The sequence below is a fragment of the Carassius auratus genome, chromosome 14 (genome assembly GCF_003368295.1).
Source record: "Carassius auratus strain Wakin chromosome 14, ASM336829v1, whole genome shotgun sequence".
Lineage (NCBI taxonomy): Eukaryota > Metazoa > Chordata > Actinopteri > Cypriniformes > Cyprinidae > Carassius > Carassius auratus.
The window spans coordinates 15,310,234-15,326,807 of record NC_039256.1 but is presented as its reverse complement, the minus strand read 5'-3'; the positions used below and the strand labels follow the sequence as shown (position 1 = coordinate 15,326,807).

Sequence of the window (16,574 nt, the reverse complement as noted above, 5' to 3'; positions counted from 1 at the left end):
AGAAAATTAGACTTAATTCAAAGAGAAAACAAGATTATTTTTCTTGTTTTAAGCATAAATTCTAATTAATTTTCATAAACTGTTGAAAAAAAAAAGATTTAATTTATTTCTTCATTTAAGAAAGTTTAGATATTTGTACTGAAAAAAGAGTACAATGAGTATTTTTGCAGTGATTAAAACCATTTTTTGAAAATATGTTTCAAAATCTTTTACTGAATAAGAGAAAAACATTTTTTTTATGAAACATGTAACTCAGTTAGAAAGTCGTATAATAGTCGTATGCTTGCTTACATTGTGTTCATTTGATCCTTCAACACACAAACAAGATAATTCTCTTGTTTTCATAGTTCTGGGAATCGCCAATTACCTCATGATACGACACACAGGGTGACACACGTTATGATTCAGTAGCTCGGGAGGCATCGCAGCATCGTAATTGGATCAGGACTAAAGTCGCAACAAACTAACACTTTAAAACAAACAAAATTCCTTCGGATATATAGTTGGTTATCTTGCTTCACACTTATTCTGTGTTTAAAAGAGTCTATTATGCTCACCAAGGCTGCATTTATTTGATTAAAAATACAATAAAAACAACAATATTGTGAAATATTATTAAAATTGAAAATAACTGTTTTCTATTTAAACATAATTTAAAATATAATTTATTCCTTTGATGCAAAGCTGAATTTCCAGCATCATTACTCCAGTCTTCAGTGTCACATGAGCCTTCAGAAACTATTCTAATATGCAGATTGGTGCTCAAGAAACATTTCTCGCTATTATCAATGTTGAAAACAGTTGTGCTGTGTAATATTTTTGTGAACTATGATAAATAATGTTTTTCAGGATTCTCTAATGAATAGAAAGTTAAAAACAGTCTAACCCTAATCTTTTGAACAATAGTGCACCTATTAACTTGCGAATGTGAGCATGTAAATCTGCTCTAGTTGTCATAAGATCATACTATAGAAAAATGCAAAAAAAGAAATTAAATATCCGAAACTTTTAACCACTTTGTGAAAGTGTTAAAGTTTCTGTGACTGTACAAAGTGCATCAATATTTAACGATGCCAGCTTTAAGGCAGGCTGTCATTTGCTAAACAATTTATCATTGCATTTCACGCACCACACTGAATAACTTTAGCACTGCATATCTTGGTAAAAACTGATGCTAACCCACTTTCAAAAGTGGCTTTTACCCAGGGTTAAACAGACATTAACCCAGGGTTACGCGCAGCGGAATAAAACAAAAAGAAAAAAGGAAGAGAAGCATAAAGAAAGAAAAACAGATAGAGGGAGGGAGGAAGATATGACAGAAGGAAGCAGCTCTTTTCTCCGTATTTGCATGAAAATGGTGTTGGCGGCTCAGAGGGGGAAACGGTGCAGAAGATTTGAGAGTAACACGTACCAAAGACAGTTCTGGCGGGCACGGATTCCTTATTTATCCAGAAAGACACTTGAGAAAGGATTACAGTCATGATGCAGGGGATGTACGTCTGAATCATGAAGTAGCCCATTTTCCGTTTCAAGTGGAAGTAGACCGTCATCACCACATATTCACCTGAAAGAGCAGAGAAAAAGAAACAGGAAGTGCCTTATTAGCCCGAAAGCGGACACGCAAAGGAACAAGGTCAGAATGACAGTCTGTCACAACGGCAGACTTATTTTGGCTGAACAGCAAAGTTTTCTGGCTGTTAAGCTGCTCTGGCAGATTCATCTTATTTTAACAGAATGAGGCTCACAGCCGTATTGGGAAACAGCGCTCCAGTAATCAAAACACACACTGAATGCTCCAAATCTCTTATGTAATTTTGATCAAAAAGACGTAATAAATAAACAAATGCCATTGTCTCTCCCCCCACCACCTTCTGTTTAACTGAGTGCTCTATAAAAATCAAGCCGATCTGCAAGCACTCAAGCTGACCTTTGCGTTTAAGCAGACATTAGGCCTTGTAGCATGAGTAAAAAAGGTTTTTCTTTTAATCTAACTTACATCACTATCAGATATTTTCCATATGCATTGATCAGGTGACTCCTGGTGTCTAAAGAGCCGGTTGGCCTGTGGTATTTGTTACGGGCAGGATAAACTGTTAAGACATCAAATATGTGGTAGCTTGATGTTTAAATTTAATTCTTCCTTTAGAGTGTGTGTGGATGGGTGGGGGGTGGGTGGCTGTGGCAGCCCCTGATCCATCACAATCCTAATATGAAAATAGATATAATATATATATATATATATATATATATATATATATATATATATAAATATATGTATATATATTATTATTATTATTATTATTATTATTATTATTATTATTATTATTATTATTATTATTATTATTATTATTATTATTAAATGACTTATACATTTGACCTAAATTAATCCAAGAAAGTTAACATACTGTAGAGTTGGGGTTTAGACCAAATCCCAACCACATTGTTTGAGGAATATTAATACACTGCAAGTACTACACTACTGGTCAATAGTTTGGGGTTCAAAAGTTAGGATACATTAAACTGATCAAAACTAGAAGAATATAAGAAATGTTTCTTAACCAGTAAATCAGCATATAAAAATGTTTTTCTTTTTCTTTTAAGGATTAAGTCACACTGATGACTTGAGAAATGATGCTTTCATCACAGGGATAAATCACAGTTTAAAATATATTCAAATAGAAAACAGTTATTTTAAATTGTAAGAATATGTCCCAATATAACTGGTTTTACTACATTTCTGATCAAATAAATGCAAACTTGGAGAAGATAAGAGGCTTCTTTCCAGAAATCTTACAGACCCCAAACATCGTATACTGTATATTTCAAGTTATTTGCAGCAAAAATGTTGGTGTCACTGTTATATGTTATGAGTGTGTCTGTACCTGTGATGGACTTCACAGTCTCGCTCGACACAGTCTGTCCGATCAGGTCGTACTGTACCAGGCTCGACGACTCAGGTGGGACCTCCACAGAATGCTGCGGCCCTTTAGTCCAGGTATAGACCATCTCAGTCTTTGGGTAGGCATCTGACACAAAAAACAGAGCCATCACAACAACACCTTCCATATATGTTCTATATCTATAGAATATATGTGTGCATAACACTGACAACCAGACCATATCTGTGGCATTATGTGTATCCCAGTGGAAATGAAAAAGACTAATAAGATTAAACAGAGAGTAAATGGACACTTCTGCTGCAGTCTCCTGATGCTCAGAAAAAAAGGCTTAGGTAAAACGGAAACAAATGAGGCAATTGCTGGCATATTGCTGGAAACTAGAGATCAGAGGAAAATATTTGTTTGCACTGAGATTTATGATCGCAGATTTTGGTAACTTCTCAAACAAATCTGAGCGCAGTTTGAGACATCGTTGAGATTGGTCTATAGTTACATGTGAGATTAGAATTTCATAACATTTTTAAACGACAAGCATTTTTATTATTTTGTCTTAATTTTCAGAACAAATATCTAAACATTCTTAAATAACAATGCATTTACAATTAGGATTAAGTTTATGCTTAAACCAAGAACAATTATCTTCCATTGGGGTAAGAAATTACCTGACTGACATATTTCATCATTAGTTTGATGCTTTTTTCAGAAAACAAGACTTAATACCTTTAATATCTTGATTTAAGAAATTTAGATAATTGTACTAAAAAAAAGACAAAAAATTGAAGACAAACAAATAAAATATGAAAAAGTTCCCATTTGTGTTTTTTCTTTCTAAGAACCAGTGCAATTTGGCAATCAGAAGACCAAAGTCGAACATTAATGATACTAATTATACTTCTTCCATGTTTTGATTTTTCTATTATTATTTCACTAAAGGAAATAAAGTTGTTAATACTTCAATTAAACATATCTGAGAACTTCATTATGTCTCCTGAGCGATGAAAGAGCAATCTTTGAGCAATAAATCTTCCTCTGGGTATGCCTACGCATGGAACTGTGTGTATTAGTCTGCGAGCTCAGGGTCGAACGGTCGCTGCTAAGACACTGATCTTTCCTCACTGCTGCCCACTTCCTCTACTGTGCGTGCCAATCTCAAATCCGAGCCAAGCAGAACAATCATCCTGGAACAGAAATCAAATCTGCTGAGATGTTCTCCTGCTTGGAATCAGACAGATTTCATTTATGTAGGAGAAATCCATACATCAAACAGTGAGTAGAAACTGACTGCACATCCAGGAGTCCATCGCCACGTTCCCTGTGCTCCTGTCCTCCTTTGAGATCGTCATCATCTCTATCTTCCTTAATACTCTTTTTTTTTCTCTCCTCCTCACTGTCTCTTTCTCCATTTCTGTTTCTGAACCCCCACACACTGGGAAATAGAGCAGAGGAAGGGCTTCCAAGACACCCACCAACAACCCCATGAAAATAGAAAGAGAGCGCGCAAGAGAGAAGAGAGAGGGGACAGAGAGACTAAGCTAGTTTTGATCCAAAGTCACGCTGGGCATAACAAAATCTTTTGAGGGGAATTGAACGAACCCAATGCAGGCAAAGAGAACGATCAGTAAAACATGAGTATAATTACAAACCATTTTCTGATGACTCAAACTTGTCAGCTTTTTTTGTCAGCAAAACTTTCTGTCACGATGCTTATGTTTGGTTTCTAGCTGCCAGGCCATTGCAAAGTGGTTTCCATGGTTAACTAAAAATAAAGCCATTTTCATTACTTGGAATAAAATAAACATTAACTGAAACCAAACAAAAACCAATCAAAACTTAACAAAACAAAACACAAAACAAGACAAGACAAGACAAGACGAAACACAAAACACAAAACACAAAACACAAAACACAAAACACAAAACACAAAACACAAAACAAAACAAAACAAAACAAAACAAAACAAAACTTTTATTTCAGCTAGTTGCCAAGGCAACAATTCTCTTTCATGTTTTGTTTAACTTAAAGTGCAAAAGCAACTCAAACATAAACCAATACATCTAAATTAGTAAAAATTGTATAAAAAAAGATAATGCAAATGAAGAAAAAAAAAACATATCAAATATAAAATTAAGCTTAAAAATAATATTATTTGATCAATGTTAATGGTGGTTTCTAAAATGCCCAGACAAAATCCAGCCATTTCAAAAAGATGTTATGCAATCAGGGGTTCTGTGGGTTTTTGTCCTATTACAAAACGATATTGTAATTTAAAAAAATATTCATGTTTGTTGTGCTTGTTTGCAGGAGTGTACAATTTATTAAAAAATGTTGTAATTGCATTTCAATATGACAATAAATAATAATAATTTACTGTACAGTAAAATGTCATTATTAATCAGTTTATTTTTATATTTTATTACTAAATTAAAACATTAAACTAAATAAATACGGCCTATTACTACTGAAATATATTATTGTAACACAAATAGATTTAGTACTAAATAATAATAATATTACTAATAATAGTAACAACATCAAAAATAAGATTAATAATAATAAATATTTAAATTTTCATTACAACTGTAAAATAACAATACCAATATTAATGGCTGCCTTAACTTCTTCATTTTCAAATATTAAACCAATTTGTTTTTGTTGCAGTGGAAAGAAAGAACTCAAAAGAAAGGAAGTAAGGAAGTACAGTAAACGGCAAACCTATTAACGCTACAAACCAGTGTGTTTATAATTCTGACAACATTAAACTAGTATGATAAAGACCAGTTTGCAATATCAAGCAGCATAACAAGCTGTTTTGTAAGTCTAAAAATAACTGGAAGTGGATGACACAGAAAGCCTTGCACGTTAAAGTTACAAACAGCTGCACCACTCTTCCATTAAAAATAAGGTGGATAAGTGCTTCTTATTACAAGTTTAGGAAGATGGATGTGTATAGTTGCATTCATAAATGTACATTAATGCACATTATAAGCATTCAAGTAGTGCAACATTTACTGCAAACTGCAAACACTGAAGACACCTGACTATAAGCTGCGTGTTAACACAGTGCCGCACTTCACCCTGCAACACGCAAGACAACATTTATTTAATTAAATCTCACTCTTTGTGATCTGATCACTCAGCACTTTTATTTCAATGAATCGTGCAGAATAAGCTACACAATAAGATTTAGTGTTGTTCAGATCACTAACCCCTAAGTGATTGTGACCCAGGCAAACATCTCTAATACAGTACACGAATACAGAAGAAAGAGAATGATAAGACATGAGAGAGCAGCAGAAAACTGTAAAGAGTGCAAAGGAAAGAGTGTAAAGTAAGAACGAGATCTGTTATAGGTCTGCTCTGTCCCGGGGCAGGAGGGAAAGCTGTGGTGACCTTCTCGGCTCTACAGGGGACGAACAGCTCTCTGTCTAGATGCTTCCCCTCCGGCCCAAAGAAAGGACAGGAATATGTATAAGACAAAGAAGAGGGAGCGAGATATCCGTCAGCACATTAGCCCAGCCGATACTAAAAAGCCAAAACATCGAGATCGTCCTCAATCACAATGTCACATTGCGCCAGCAGGAGCTCCCTGGACTGATTTTATCTCCAGATCTTCCAGCAGTCTCTATAAAAGAGCCCTACCCACCTGCCACATATTCCCATTTGAGATTACGACTTCTTTTCAGATTTCCCTTTCTGTTCTTCAACTTTTTTTCACGTTTTCGTTTTCATTTTTGCTGACCGACTGTCATGACATTCCTGCTGATATAGAGATTCTTTGTACAGTTTTTAGAAAATGAACCAACTCTGTATTTACACACTTGGAGGAAAAAGTAATTTCTCCTTGTGGGGAAAAGCTGTTTTTCAGTCCTCTAAGGTATTGGCTCTTAAATTAAACTTGTAGCTTATATCCTGTGTATATATTTATATGTATTTTTTGTATTTTTTCTCCCAAAGAAAATAATGAACGTCATGAGTTTACATTTGCTTAGCCGACTATGAAAAAGTAATTCTACATTACTATTCAGTGTTTAAACTAGCAGCCAGGGCAACATTATTGTGTTATGTTGAAATCATTTTTTGTACCATAAATTCTCAAAGATTCTATGTTAAGAAGGCAATACTAGCCTACTGCTTACTGGATACTACACATTGTACATTGAATACCGCCTGCTATTTACATTTAAATAAATACAACTATTTGTTTATTTGTCAAATGTTTCAAAAATTATGTTTAACTTGTAAAATTACTTTAAGTGTCAAGTTGAGTGCATTGCATTGTGGGATGCAATATCCCATGCAGTATGCTCCGCTGAACACTACAAATTTAGACAAATATAGTGAACAATTTAGCTATTCCACACATAAAATGTATATACACTATTGTTCAAAGGATTGGGGTCAGTAAAGAAACTAATACATTTATTCAGACACATTCAAAAGTGACAGTAAAGATATTAGTATCTCTTTTGAACATTTTTCTAAATTAGATATATATATATATATATATATATATATATATTTTTTTTTTTTTTTTTTAAATGATTAAAATGTTACAATTATTTCTGAAGGATCACGTGACACTGAAGACTGAGTAATGATGCTGAAAATTCAGCTTTGCTTCGCAACATTAGATTATATTCTACAATAAACAAAACAGTTATTTTAAATTTTCATAATAATTGCAGTATTACTGTATTTTTGTCAAATAAACGCAGCCTTGGTGAGCGTAAGAGACTTCTTTTAAACACATAAAACATCTAAAGGATTCATTTGCTTATATACTATGCAGCAGATATAGTATGTGCAGTGTGCTTTTCTGAATATAGCCATGTTTTGACTAACACAGTCTCAGTTTAGAATAGCATACTACTCTTACTATTTCTGCAATATAAAGATTTGTCAGAAACAGTTAGTGTATTATGGTGGTATCTTATTCTGAATCAGCCACCTTTCCAATGTGTGTTTATTGTGTGTTATAAGCTGAAGTGACATTTGCATTTGATTGGACAAATATAAATGCAATGAAATTCAAAAAAGTCATTAACAGTTTTGGCCTTTTTCTGCTACAGAAAGTGAATTAAAAACTTGTATGCTAGAAGTGAATTTTGTCAGCTTTTTGGGAGCATACTAGCATATAGATGAACTGTAATTCTGAATTTGTAGGGTCTCTACACACAAAAGAAACCCTTTAATAATCAATTCTGTTTCTCGTTTGAATTGTTCAGTCATCTGACAGGGAAGAGAGAGAAAAATCCATTTTTGAAGGAGGGATTATGTCGTGCTCTTCAAGAAACGCTTCATAAGTAATGTGATTCTCCTCACTCCAAACACGCCATTTAAACTGCCATGTTCCTTTACTCTGAAATACTGGCACAAATCATGCTTTAATGTTCTGTAGGATGAAAAAAATCAACATATATAAAGTGTAATCCTCACAGCTGCCGAACTTCAGAGGGCAGGAGTGGCCGTCCATGGGGAAATCGACGAGTTTCATTGGACATTCTGCAATGATTGTCAACCTATCAAGAACAAAAAACAAAAAAACAAAAAAACAGATGAAATGGTTAAAATATTGGTGATGTGATGTCCACCAATGCCTTCAAAGTACTTTACACCAAGTAGGACATGTTCCTGGATCAACATCCATTTCTATTAAGCAGCTCGTATTGTTCGTATCATAAGCTTTACTTACTCTGCACATTTATGTATATATATAACACTATATTCTTGCACTTCTGGTTAGATGCTAACTGCATTTCATTAGCTCTGTACTTGTACTCTGCATAATGACAATAAAGTTGAATCTAATCTAATCTAATCTAAAATTGTAGTGTTAGCCTTAGAGCAGCGTTTGAGGCTTCAACATCATCCATATCAACCACTGAACACAAGTTCTGTTGCAGGACCAACAAAAGATGATCCAGGAACACATCCTCTTTGGCAAAACTCGGTCACCCACAAGCAGTCATAGCCTGCCAAAGTCTTTTCAGCATAAATCGGACTCAGGACTACAAGGATGCATGCTGTACCTCATGGTGTACAGGATGGTGCCGTTCTTCATGATTCGGAAGAGTCTGTTGGGTGCCGTCATGTTGTGAGCCACAGATCTTTTTCCGTTCCTGAAGAACGTGTCGGGGGTCCAGACTTTGGTCACCATCAGGTTATTTAGCCGGAGGATCTCCACCGGGCCGTCATACTTCAACCGCCTATCCACCCATGTCTGGCGGAAGAACACATCCATGGTGTACTCCTGGAGAAAACAGACAAAGGGCAGTCAAAAGTGCACGCAAATCAATCTGACTTACTCACGACAGAACGCTTCATTAAAGTGGTTCTGTAAAAAGCAACTTCTTAAATCAAAAACAAAAAAATCTACCATAATCTTGCAATAACTCTGTCTAGGCATTTACATAAACACTTCTTATGCTGACAAACTGTGCTCCTGCCAAATTCCCCTGTAACCCTTAAAAACAACATGACATCAAACCCTATTCACAGTTTAATCTTGATATGAACTCAAGGATTTCTCATCAAATTCTTCAAAGAAAGACATTTCTTGTAAAAAAAAAAAAAAAAAAAAACCTCTGTAACCTGTAACCCCTTAAAAAAACGGCATAAATGCACCCTAAAAATTATTAAACTGTGCCGATTCACCAGAAAAAAGCAAAGTATGCATCTCATGAACTCTAGCATTTTCATATTCCTCCAAGAAGAATTTCCTTGTATAAAATTCCCCTGTAACTCATAAAATCAAAATGAAGTATTCTTACTTTTTAAAGACATTCTTGTATTGCCTTGTAAAACATTCCCCTGTTGTACATTGTAAAATCATTTATTTTCTATTTACTTTTTAAAGAAATCTCTGTTATAGTATTCTACACCATTAATCAGTAGATTTTATTCTGCTAAATAACGTTTATTTTCATAATCTCACAGCAAACATCAAACTTTCTACACATATTTTTCTCCGATAAAATTAAGTTGTAAATAAAATAAAAAGTTTGACAGAATATATTTTACAAGCAAATACCACTGAATTTATTTTACTTCAAATCTATGCATTGAATTAAATGTTTTAGGCTACCTGCCGTTTCTTTGTAATTATTTGAGACAATTGTTTTTAGTTAAAAGTGTTTCTACAATTATTTTTGTGTGTGTACTGCACTGAAGAAAACCAGCTGAATATTTAGTTTCACTTCTGGAAATATATGATGTTTTATTAACAAGGTTCGGGAGGAGCGCGTCAGATATTTAGCCTAATTAACACTCAGATGAATCAACACCATGGTATAAATACAGCTGACTTACCTCTATCCACTGAGGGTTTATCAGCATCCCTCCTCCTCCCCATTTCCTCACTTCGAGTTCATACTACACTCTCATGGGGGTACTCTTTGAGCCGTTCCTGAGCTTAGAGCCCTTCCCCGGACAGCACCCCAAATATGCATTACCATACTTGAGCTTATTTATATGTAAGCGTGAACTCATGAAATGACCTTCCAGAAGTTGAATGCATTAAGGATGCTGTTTTATGATTATTTTTACTACAGCCTGTACCAGTCTTAGCTAAACACTGTAAGTTTGGTCACATTTAGCGCTCACATCATATATTATAAGCTCATATTGTTCTCAGGGGAAAATACCTGCTGAAATTGTTTTACTCAATCTCATTTTTTTTTTCTACTTGATTCACTCTGATTAAGCAGGCAACTGTACCTTGCATTGATCTAAATGGCAAACTGGCTGAATGATTTATTTTTAATCCCATCTCAGTGGATGGATATGACACCTTATATAACAGCTGCTCGTTCACACATACATATAGACACAAATCCAGCGTGTTCACACTTAAACATTAACATCTAAGATCACTCACCATCTCTACGTCGGAAACTGGGCCAAAACTTGTGACGTAAATATCGGTCTTCACTTCCGTCACTGGACCTGGTCAGACACAGGAATCAGAATCACATTAAATCCCTTATGACTAGAAATAGATCTGAAATAAATGCTCAGAACTGATGTGATATATGACTGTGACTCAAACCAGGTAGTACATGGTCATGATGGTGTAAAGTGTGTTTCATGTCAGAATGGAATCAAAGCTCAACTTGAGTCACAGTGGAGTGGACAATTTGTAATTATTTGCTAATATTGTGTAACCTTTATGACAATATTATGCAGTGTTAGAAAACTACTATTAAGCTTTTAGAAAGGCTGCATTGCCTACAGTATTAAAGTAGTCTAAAGCAACACATGAACGGTTGTCGGTTAAAATCAAAGGAATAGTTCACCCAAAAAATTTAAAAAATGGTTGAAAATTCACCCTCAGGCCACCCAAGAAGTAATTACATTTTTTTCTTCAGAACAGATTTGGAGAAATTTAGGATTATATCACTTGCTCACCAATGGATCTTCTGCTGTGAATGGGTGCCGTCAGAATAAGAGTCCAAACAGCTGTAATATCACTGTTGAATCATTCTTTACAGAATTGTAAACAGTGTTGGTCTGTGCATATTTCTCTTTAGATTCAGACAAGATGACTTTTTATCACTGGATGAAGCTATTTTATGGATAGAAGAGTCCGCTTCGCTCTGCTTAGCCTCTAGCAACAGTTTGAAGTTAAAAACATTGTAATGATGGGTTTGTTTCCTACAAACATGGAGTTTTTCACTTGATAGACTAATCATGTATATAATTTGTGGATTATTGTGATGTTTTTATTAGCTGTTAGGACTCTCGTTCTGACGGCACCCATTCACTGCAGAGGATCCATTAGTAAACAAGTGATATATTACAAAATTTCTCTAAATGTGTTCTGATGAAGACACAAACTCATCTACATCTCGGATATGACGTCAGCCAAAAGGAAAGGCAGATAATGCAGATTTTTTTTCTTAAAAAAAAAAAAACATACGCTGTCAAATGCACAATGTTACCATGATTGTGTATTAGGAAGCGAAATGGGCACATGTTAGATTTTACTTTTCCCTGACCGAAGCCATTTATTATTTATTTATCTACTTTTACAAACTTCTTGGGGAGGGAAAAATGAAAAAAATGAATGAACAAATAAGATACCAAAATCAAAAAAGACCAAAAGTGTCACTGAAAACAGACTCAGGCACTCAAAGCTCTAAATCACATGATAATCACTGAACCCTCTCATTGGTTGAACTTGTGAGGGTTGAACTCCTGATGTTCTAGAGGCTCTCTGATAGATGCTTGAGTAAATCACTTGAGAGAGAAGTGCCTTCAGTCAAACACAAGAAAAATGTATTATCTGTCATTAAACAGACACCTGAGCATCTCTCAGTTGACAACCACGAATCCTACAGAAATATGAAAGACAGGAACAATCTCACAAACTCAGTCCACTGCACACAACAATCAAAAAAGAGATCTTAATATCTCAAATCTTGCTTCTATTCAAATGAGAATAAACTTAGAGTAAATGGAGGTTTCTCAGGTCTCCTGTTTTCAGATGCATCTCCTTTTGAGATTCAAAAGATATAACAGTCCCTCAAACTGCACAGATTTGCCAAAAGACCAAAGTACTGTATGCAATCAAAAGTCAAAGGTCTCAATATGAACTCAAACATTTCTGATGAAATTCTTTGAACACCAAGCTGCTGTTCACATTCACTTTATAGCTCTATACACTTACTGCTTGACAATTACCTCATTTGTCTCTATTGTTATTTATTTAGATTAAAATTTTCAATAAAAATCAGAGAACTTAACTTAATCTCTCAAGCTATAAAAGAGCAACCACCAAGCTATTTTTATTTTCTCCAAAATGTAATTACAAAGCATGAATTATTTCTTCAGCGTAACACAGAAGGATTTTTTTTCAATATAACAATTCATGCAGTGTATTTTTTTTTATTATTGGAGTACATTTTACAAGAAAATATTGTTTCAGTCTTTCTACATCAAAATTTCACATTTGATTCAGTGTTACTTAACTGTTCTTTGCAAAGAATTATTTGCAAAAATGACTAGCGATTCCTGAAAATTGTGAGAATCATTTGTGAGAAAATTGTTTCAAAGTAAATCTTACTCCTTCATAGTGTCATTAGCCAAGCTCTAGAAAGTACCAAAATAACCCTTTTAGGTATCATAAAATGACTCATGCTCTACGTTCCAAGCCATCTGAATTCATAATAGAGCTTGTATGCAAAGCAGAAATGCAAAGTTTAACTTGATATTTACAAGAAAACAAATCTTTCTCTTGAGCCACTGATTCCAGAAGACTTATAGTGGACAATTCGTATGGACTACTTTTATGGTGCTTTTTTTTGTCACATGCACCATTAATCAAATTCGAAACAAAATTAAAGTGAATTTTCATTTTTGGGTGTACAATTACATAATACAACGTATTTTGAAAAGTGCATTTCTTCAAACCCAAGTCCTCACGACGCAACAATCAGACAACAACAAGAAGGCTAGTGATAAGAGACGCGCCCGAGCCCTGATATCTATCATCTCTGAAGCACTGCATTCTTTGGCAAGGGCAACTCATGCGATCCTACTAGAACTGTGAACCCACACCATCCTGCTGAGAGCTGATCAAGCCCCTCCAGCCTGATCCAGCTCTGCTCGAGAGCTCTTGTCATGTGAAGGTGGGTGTGCTGCTCTGTTTGGAGAGATGTGTTCTCTGCCTCTTCACTAAAGTTACATAAAAAACCAGAGCTTCATTCCCTGAGCTCCAATCACATCCTGGCATTACACACAGAGATCCACAAGCTTTGATTTGATTATTTATTTCTTGACTAAAAAAATGAAATGAGGAAAGGGGGATAGCGGAAACTGTGACGTGTGCAGCAAGTCTTGATGTTTTTCTTTATATAGTAACTTTCATCAATAAGTCATTAATCAAAATTATATAATGTTTAATACATCACTAGCTGGTGCGTATTGGCTGAACATATTTAATTCAATTTCCAACAATCTGTATGCACACTAATGATCTTTGAGGCAAATTATTTTAATGACGATAAGTTAGATTTTAATAAATACACACGCGATTTATTTTTTAAATCTTTCAAGCACACTTTAAGGGGTTAATTCTAAAGTTTCAAGCACTATGACCACCGTCAATTTTTCCATGCTGTTGTACTAAGAACAAGAGCTACATTAAACCTAGTCGATGCTGACCACCAATTATACAGCAGCAAACCATATGGCATCGCCAAAACGGCTAAAACGCTGATGCGCGCTGTTAAAAGATAGGAGAGCGTGGGGAATGTGAGCGGTTTACGCGCACAAAGCGAACATCTGTACTCTTCCTACTTAAAATATGCATTAAGCAGCTTTCTCGGCGCGATTACATAACCAAACTCGCTTAAACAAACAAAAGGCACCCATCCAACAGTGGCAGAAAGAAAGTGACAGCAAAGGGACATTTGGAGTTGGCATACACCTCCATCTCCCCTCAGAGGACACCAACCCTCACCAAACAAACAACACTTGGTAAACAGCATGTGACCTGCGTAAAAACACAACACTTGGAGAGCACGATTTGCGCGAGAAGCTTTAAAAGCAACCCGCGCTTTATTTTTGACCAAATGTTGGGATGATTATGGCACGTACCCCCAAATCCAGGTCGGAGTCTGTTATCGTATCCATCCAGAAGTCGGTCCAGAATGCGTGTGAAATTTTCCGGATATAATTTCTCATCCTTTCTGATCTGTCCAGATATTCTCTTTATGCTAAAAAAACAAACAAAAAAACAACACAAAGCAAACTGAAGCATTTGACATTGGACACACAATAAATAAATGCCTATTTTTCGTATCAATCAACCGCACAAACAGTTCAAAAACGCCCGGGTTTGTCGCTTGTAACCTCGAGGCGAAGGGATGCCATGCGCAACGCTCACATCCAGTTGGAACTCACCAAGCCGCCACACACAGAAAGTAGAGGAGAGTGGAAATAGAAGTGGGGTACATCGCAGTCACCATCTCCTTCTTGGCAGAAACCATGTTTACATGCCATTCTTTAAACCTTCTTCACATTTCCCTTCGCCAAACGTCCCGAGGAAAGATCGAGGAAACGTGCGGCAGCGCGCAAGACGCGCTTCACCATCACCCGCAAAGCCGTGCCAGCGAAGGATCCAAATCCAGAACTCACTCTGCGCCCGATGGATCGCCTACATCCAAACCCCAAACTCAGTGGTTAAGAGAAGCATATGGTGAAGCATCCTGTGGAATCGTGCGTCGCGCTGTGAGGAGGTTAGAGGAGAGAGAGGAGGACGCGCTTGGTTCCTACACACTCGCCTCAGTGCCAAAACTGGGACATGCGTCCGACGTGCAGCACACTCACGAGCGCACCTAAGAGAAGTCTGCCTGCGAGCGAGATCACTTGCTACAGTGATATGTGCTACAGAGTAGCTAGTGCATGGTGGCATTGCGCATGAACTCACTTTACGCAGCAGTTCTCATGTCCGATCTTGCCCGTGGTAAACTTTGACTTTGGGGGACGGGTGTTAATTGATCTTGGCAACTAAAAGGTGCAAATTTGAATTCTACCCTTTTTGGAATATAATTAAACCCACTTGCATTGCAAGATTAACAGCTCCTGCTTTCTTTGAAATAATTTATACGGGCGTGTAAATATTACAGCATATTGAAATGGGTCAGTGTTTGTCGCAACGTTACACACATGCTCGCGCACAATCCGAGGTGCACTGTACAGGAAGTAGGACAAACTACATGCAGCTCCTGTACACCTAGGACAGGACAAAGTCTTCGATGTAGTACTATGCGTGCGCGCTCGTGCGTACTGTCCTGCGAAGAACATGCTTGGTTTCCCTCCTGATCCGACACTCGATGGTAACCGTGAATAGAAAAGCTAATTAACTTGTCCAATTGTTTTTGATAGCAATCATACCCAGCGATCCTTATCAGCACAAGCTGACACACTGCACATGCATAATAACTCCAGTCTGTCACTATCACAGCCTATTTAAAGCATCAGAATCGAGCTGATCCAGGATCAGCTGCCGTGTTGCATTTAGTTGCCTATAAAAAGCAAAACCTTATCCTCAATCAGCACTCTCGCTCTGCTTTATAGCGTATGATCTGTGGGCAGCTGGTGGCTGGTTTTCACCGGCCTTATTCACAGGTTGTTCGCGTGCGAGAAAAGCGTATAGGCCTACTAAACAAAATGAGCTAGAGGTGGCAAGTAACATCACATTATTAATATGTGGTAAAATAATGAAGAACGGAACGAATAATAATTTTAGTCCACCATGTGCTTTTGAGTGAAGAAACCAGCTTGGAGTTTGCAAAGTTGTCATCTTTATTATTAATTAGAGAAAAATGTTTAAATGCGCTACACTTTATAGTTTCATGTCACAATGCTTTTTTTCTCCTATAGTGATTATAATGTGAAGAGAATGAGGCTTTGGAGGCTTGTCCTAATTTTGATTTAAAATAAGGCAGCACAACCTTTTCTCTTTAGCATGAAGCAAAGAGTCTGCGCACAACAGAAGATCTAATAGGTAACTGCAATTTTTGCATTGTTCATCAGTGCACATTGTGGTAGCACTTTATTTTACAGTCCTGTTCCTCATGTACATACTATGTACTTATTATAGCAATTACAATAACTATGTAACCCTGAACCTACCCCTAAACCTAACCCTACCCCATGTAGTTACCTTGT

General features: G+C 36.2%; 1 protein-coding gene across 2 annotated transcripts in view; it reads right to left on the bottom strand.

Annotated features, from left to right (window-relative positions):
• Nucleotides 1–15,368, bottom strand: part of LOC113113781 (gamma-aminobutyric acid receptor subunit alpha-4-like) — a 32,608-nt gene extending 17,240 nt beyond the window's left edge. The window contains exons 1-7 of one of the 2 annotated variants that reach the window (XM_026280262.1): nt 14,805–15,368; nt 14,499–14,617; nt 10,777–10,844; nt 8,930–9,150; nt 8,337–8,419; nt 2,883–3,026; nt 1,412–1,564 (exon numbers count right to left, since the gene is read on the bottom strand). In XM_026280262.1, the coding sequence (XP_026136047.1) occupies nt 1,412–1,564; nt 2,883–3,026; nt 8,337–8,419; nt 8,930–9,150; nt 10,777–10,844; nt 14,499–14,617; nt 14,805–14,890 (874 nt within the window). In that variant the 5' untranslated portion in view covers nt 14,891–15,368. The remainder of the gene's footprint in view (nt 1–1,411; nt 1,565–2,882; nt 3,027–8,336; nt 8,420–8,929; nt 9,151–10,776; nt 10,845–14,498; nt 14,618–14,804) is intronic. The other variant, XM_026280261.1, reaches the window with a different exon arrangement.
• Between the last annotated feature and the right edge of the window lie 1,206 nt (nt 15,369–16,574).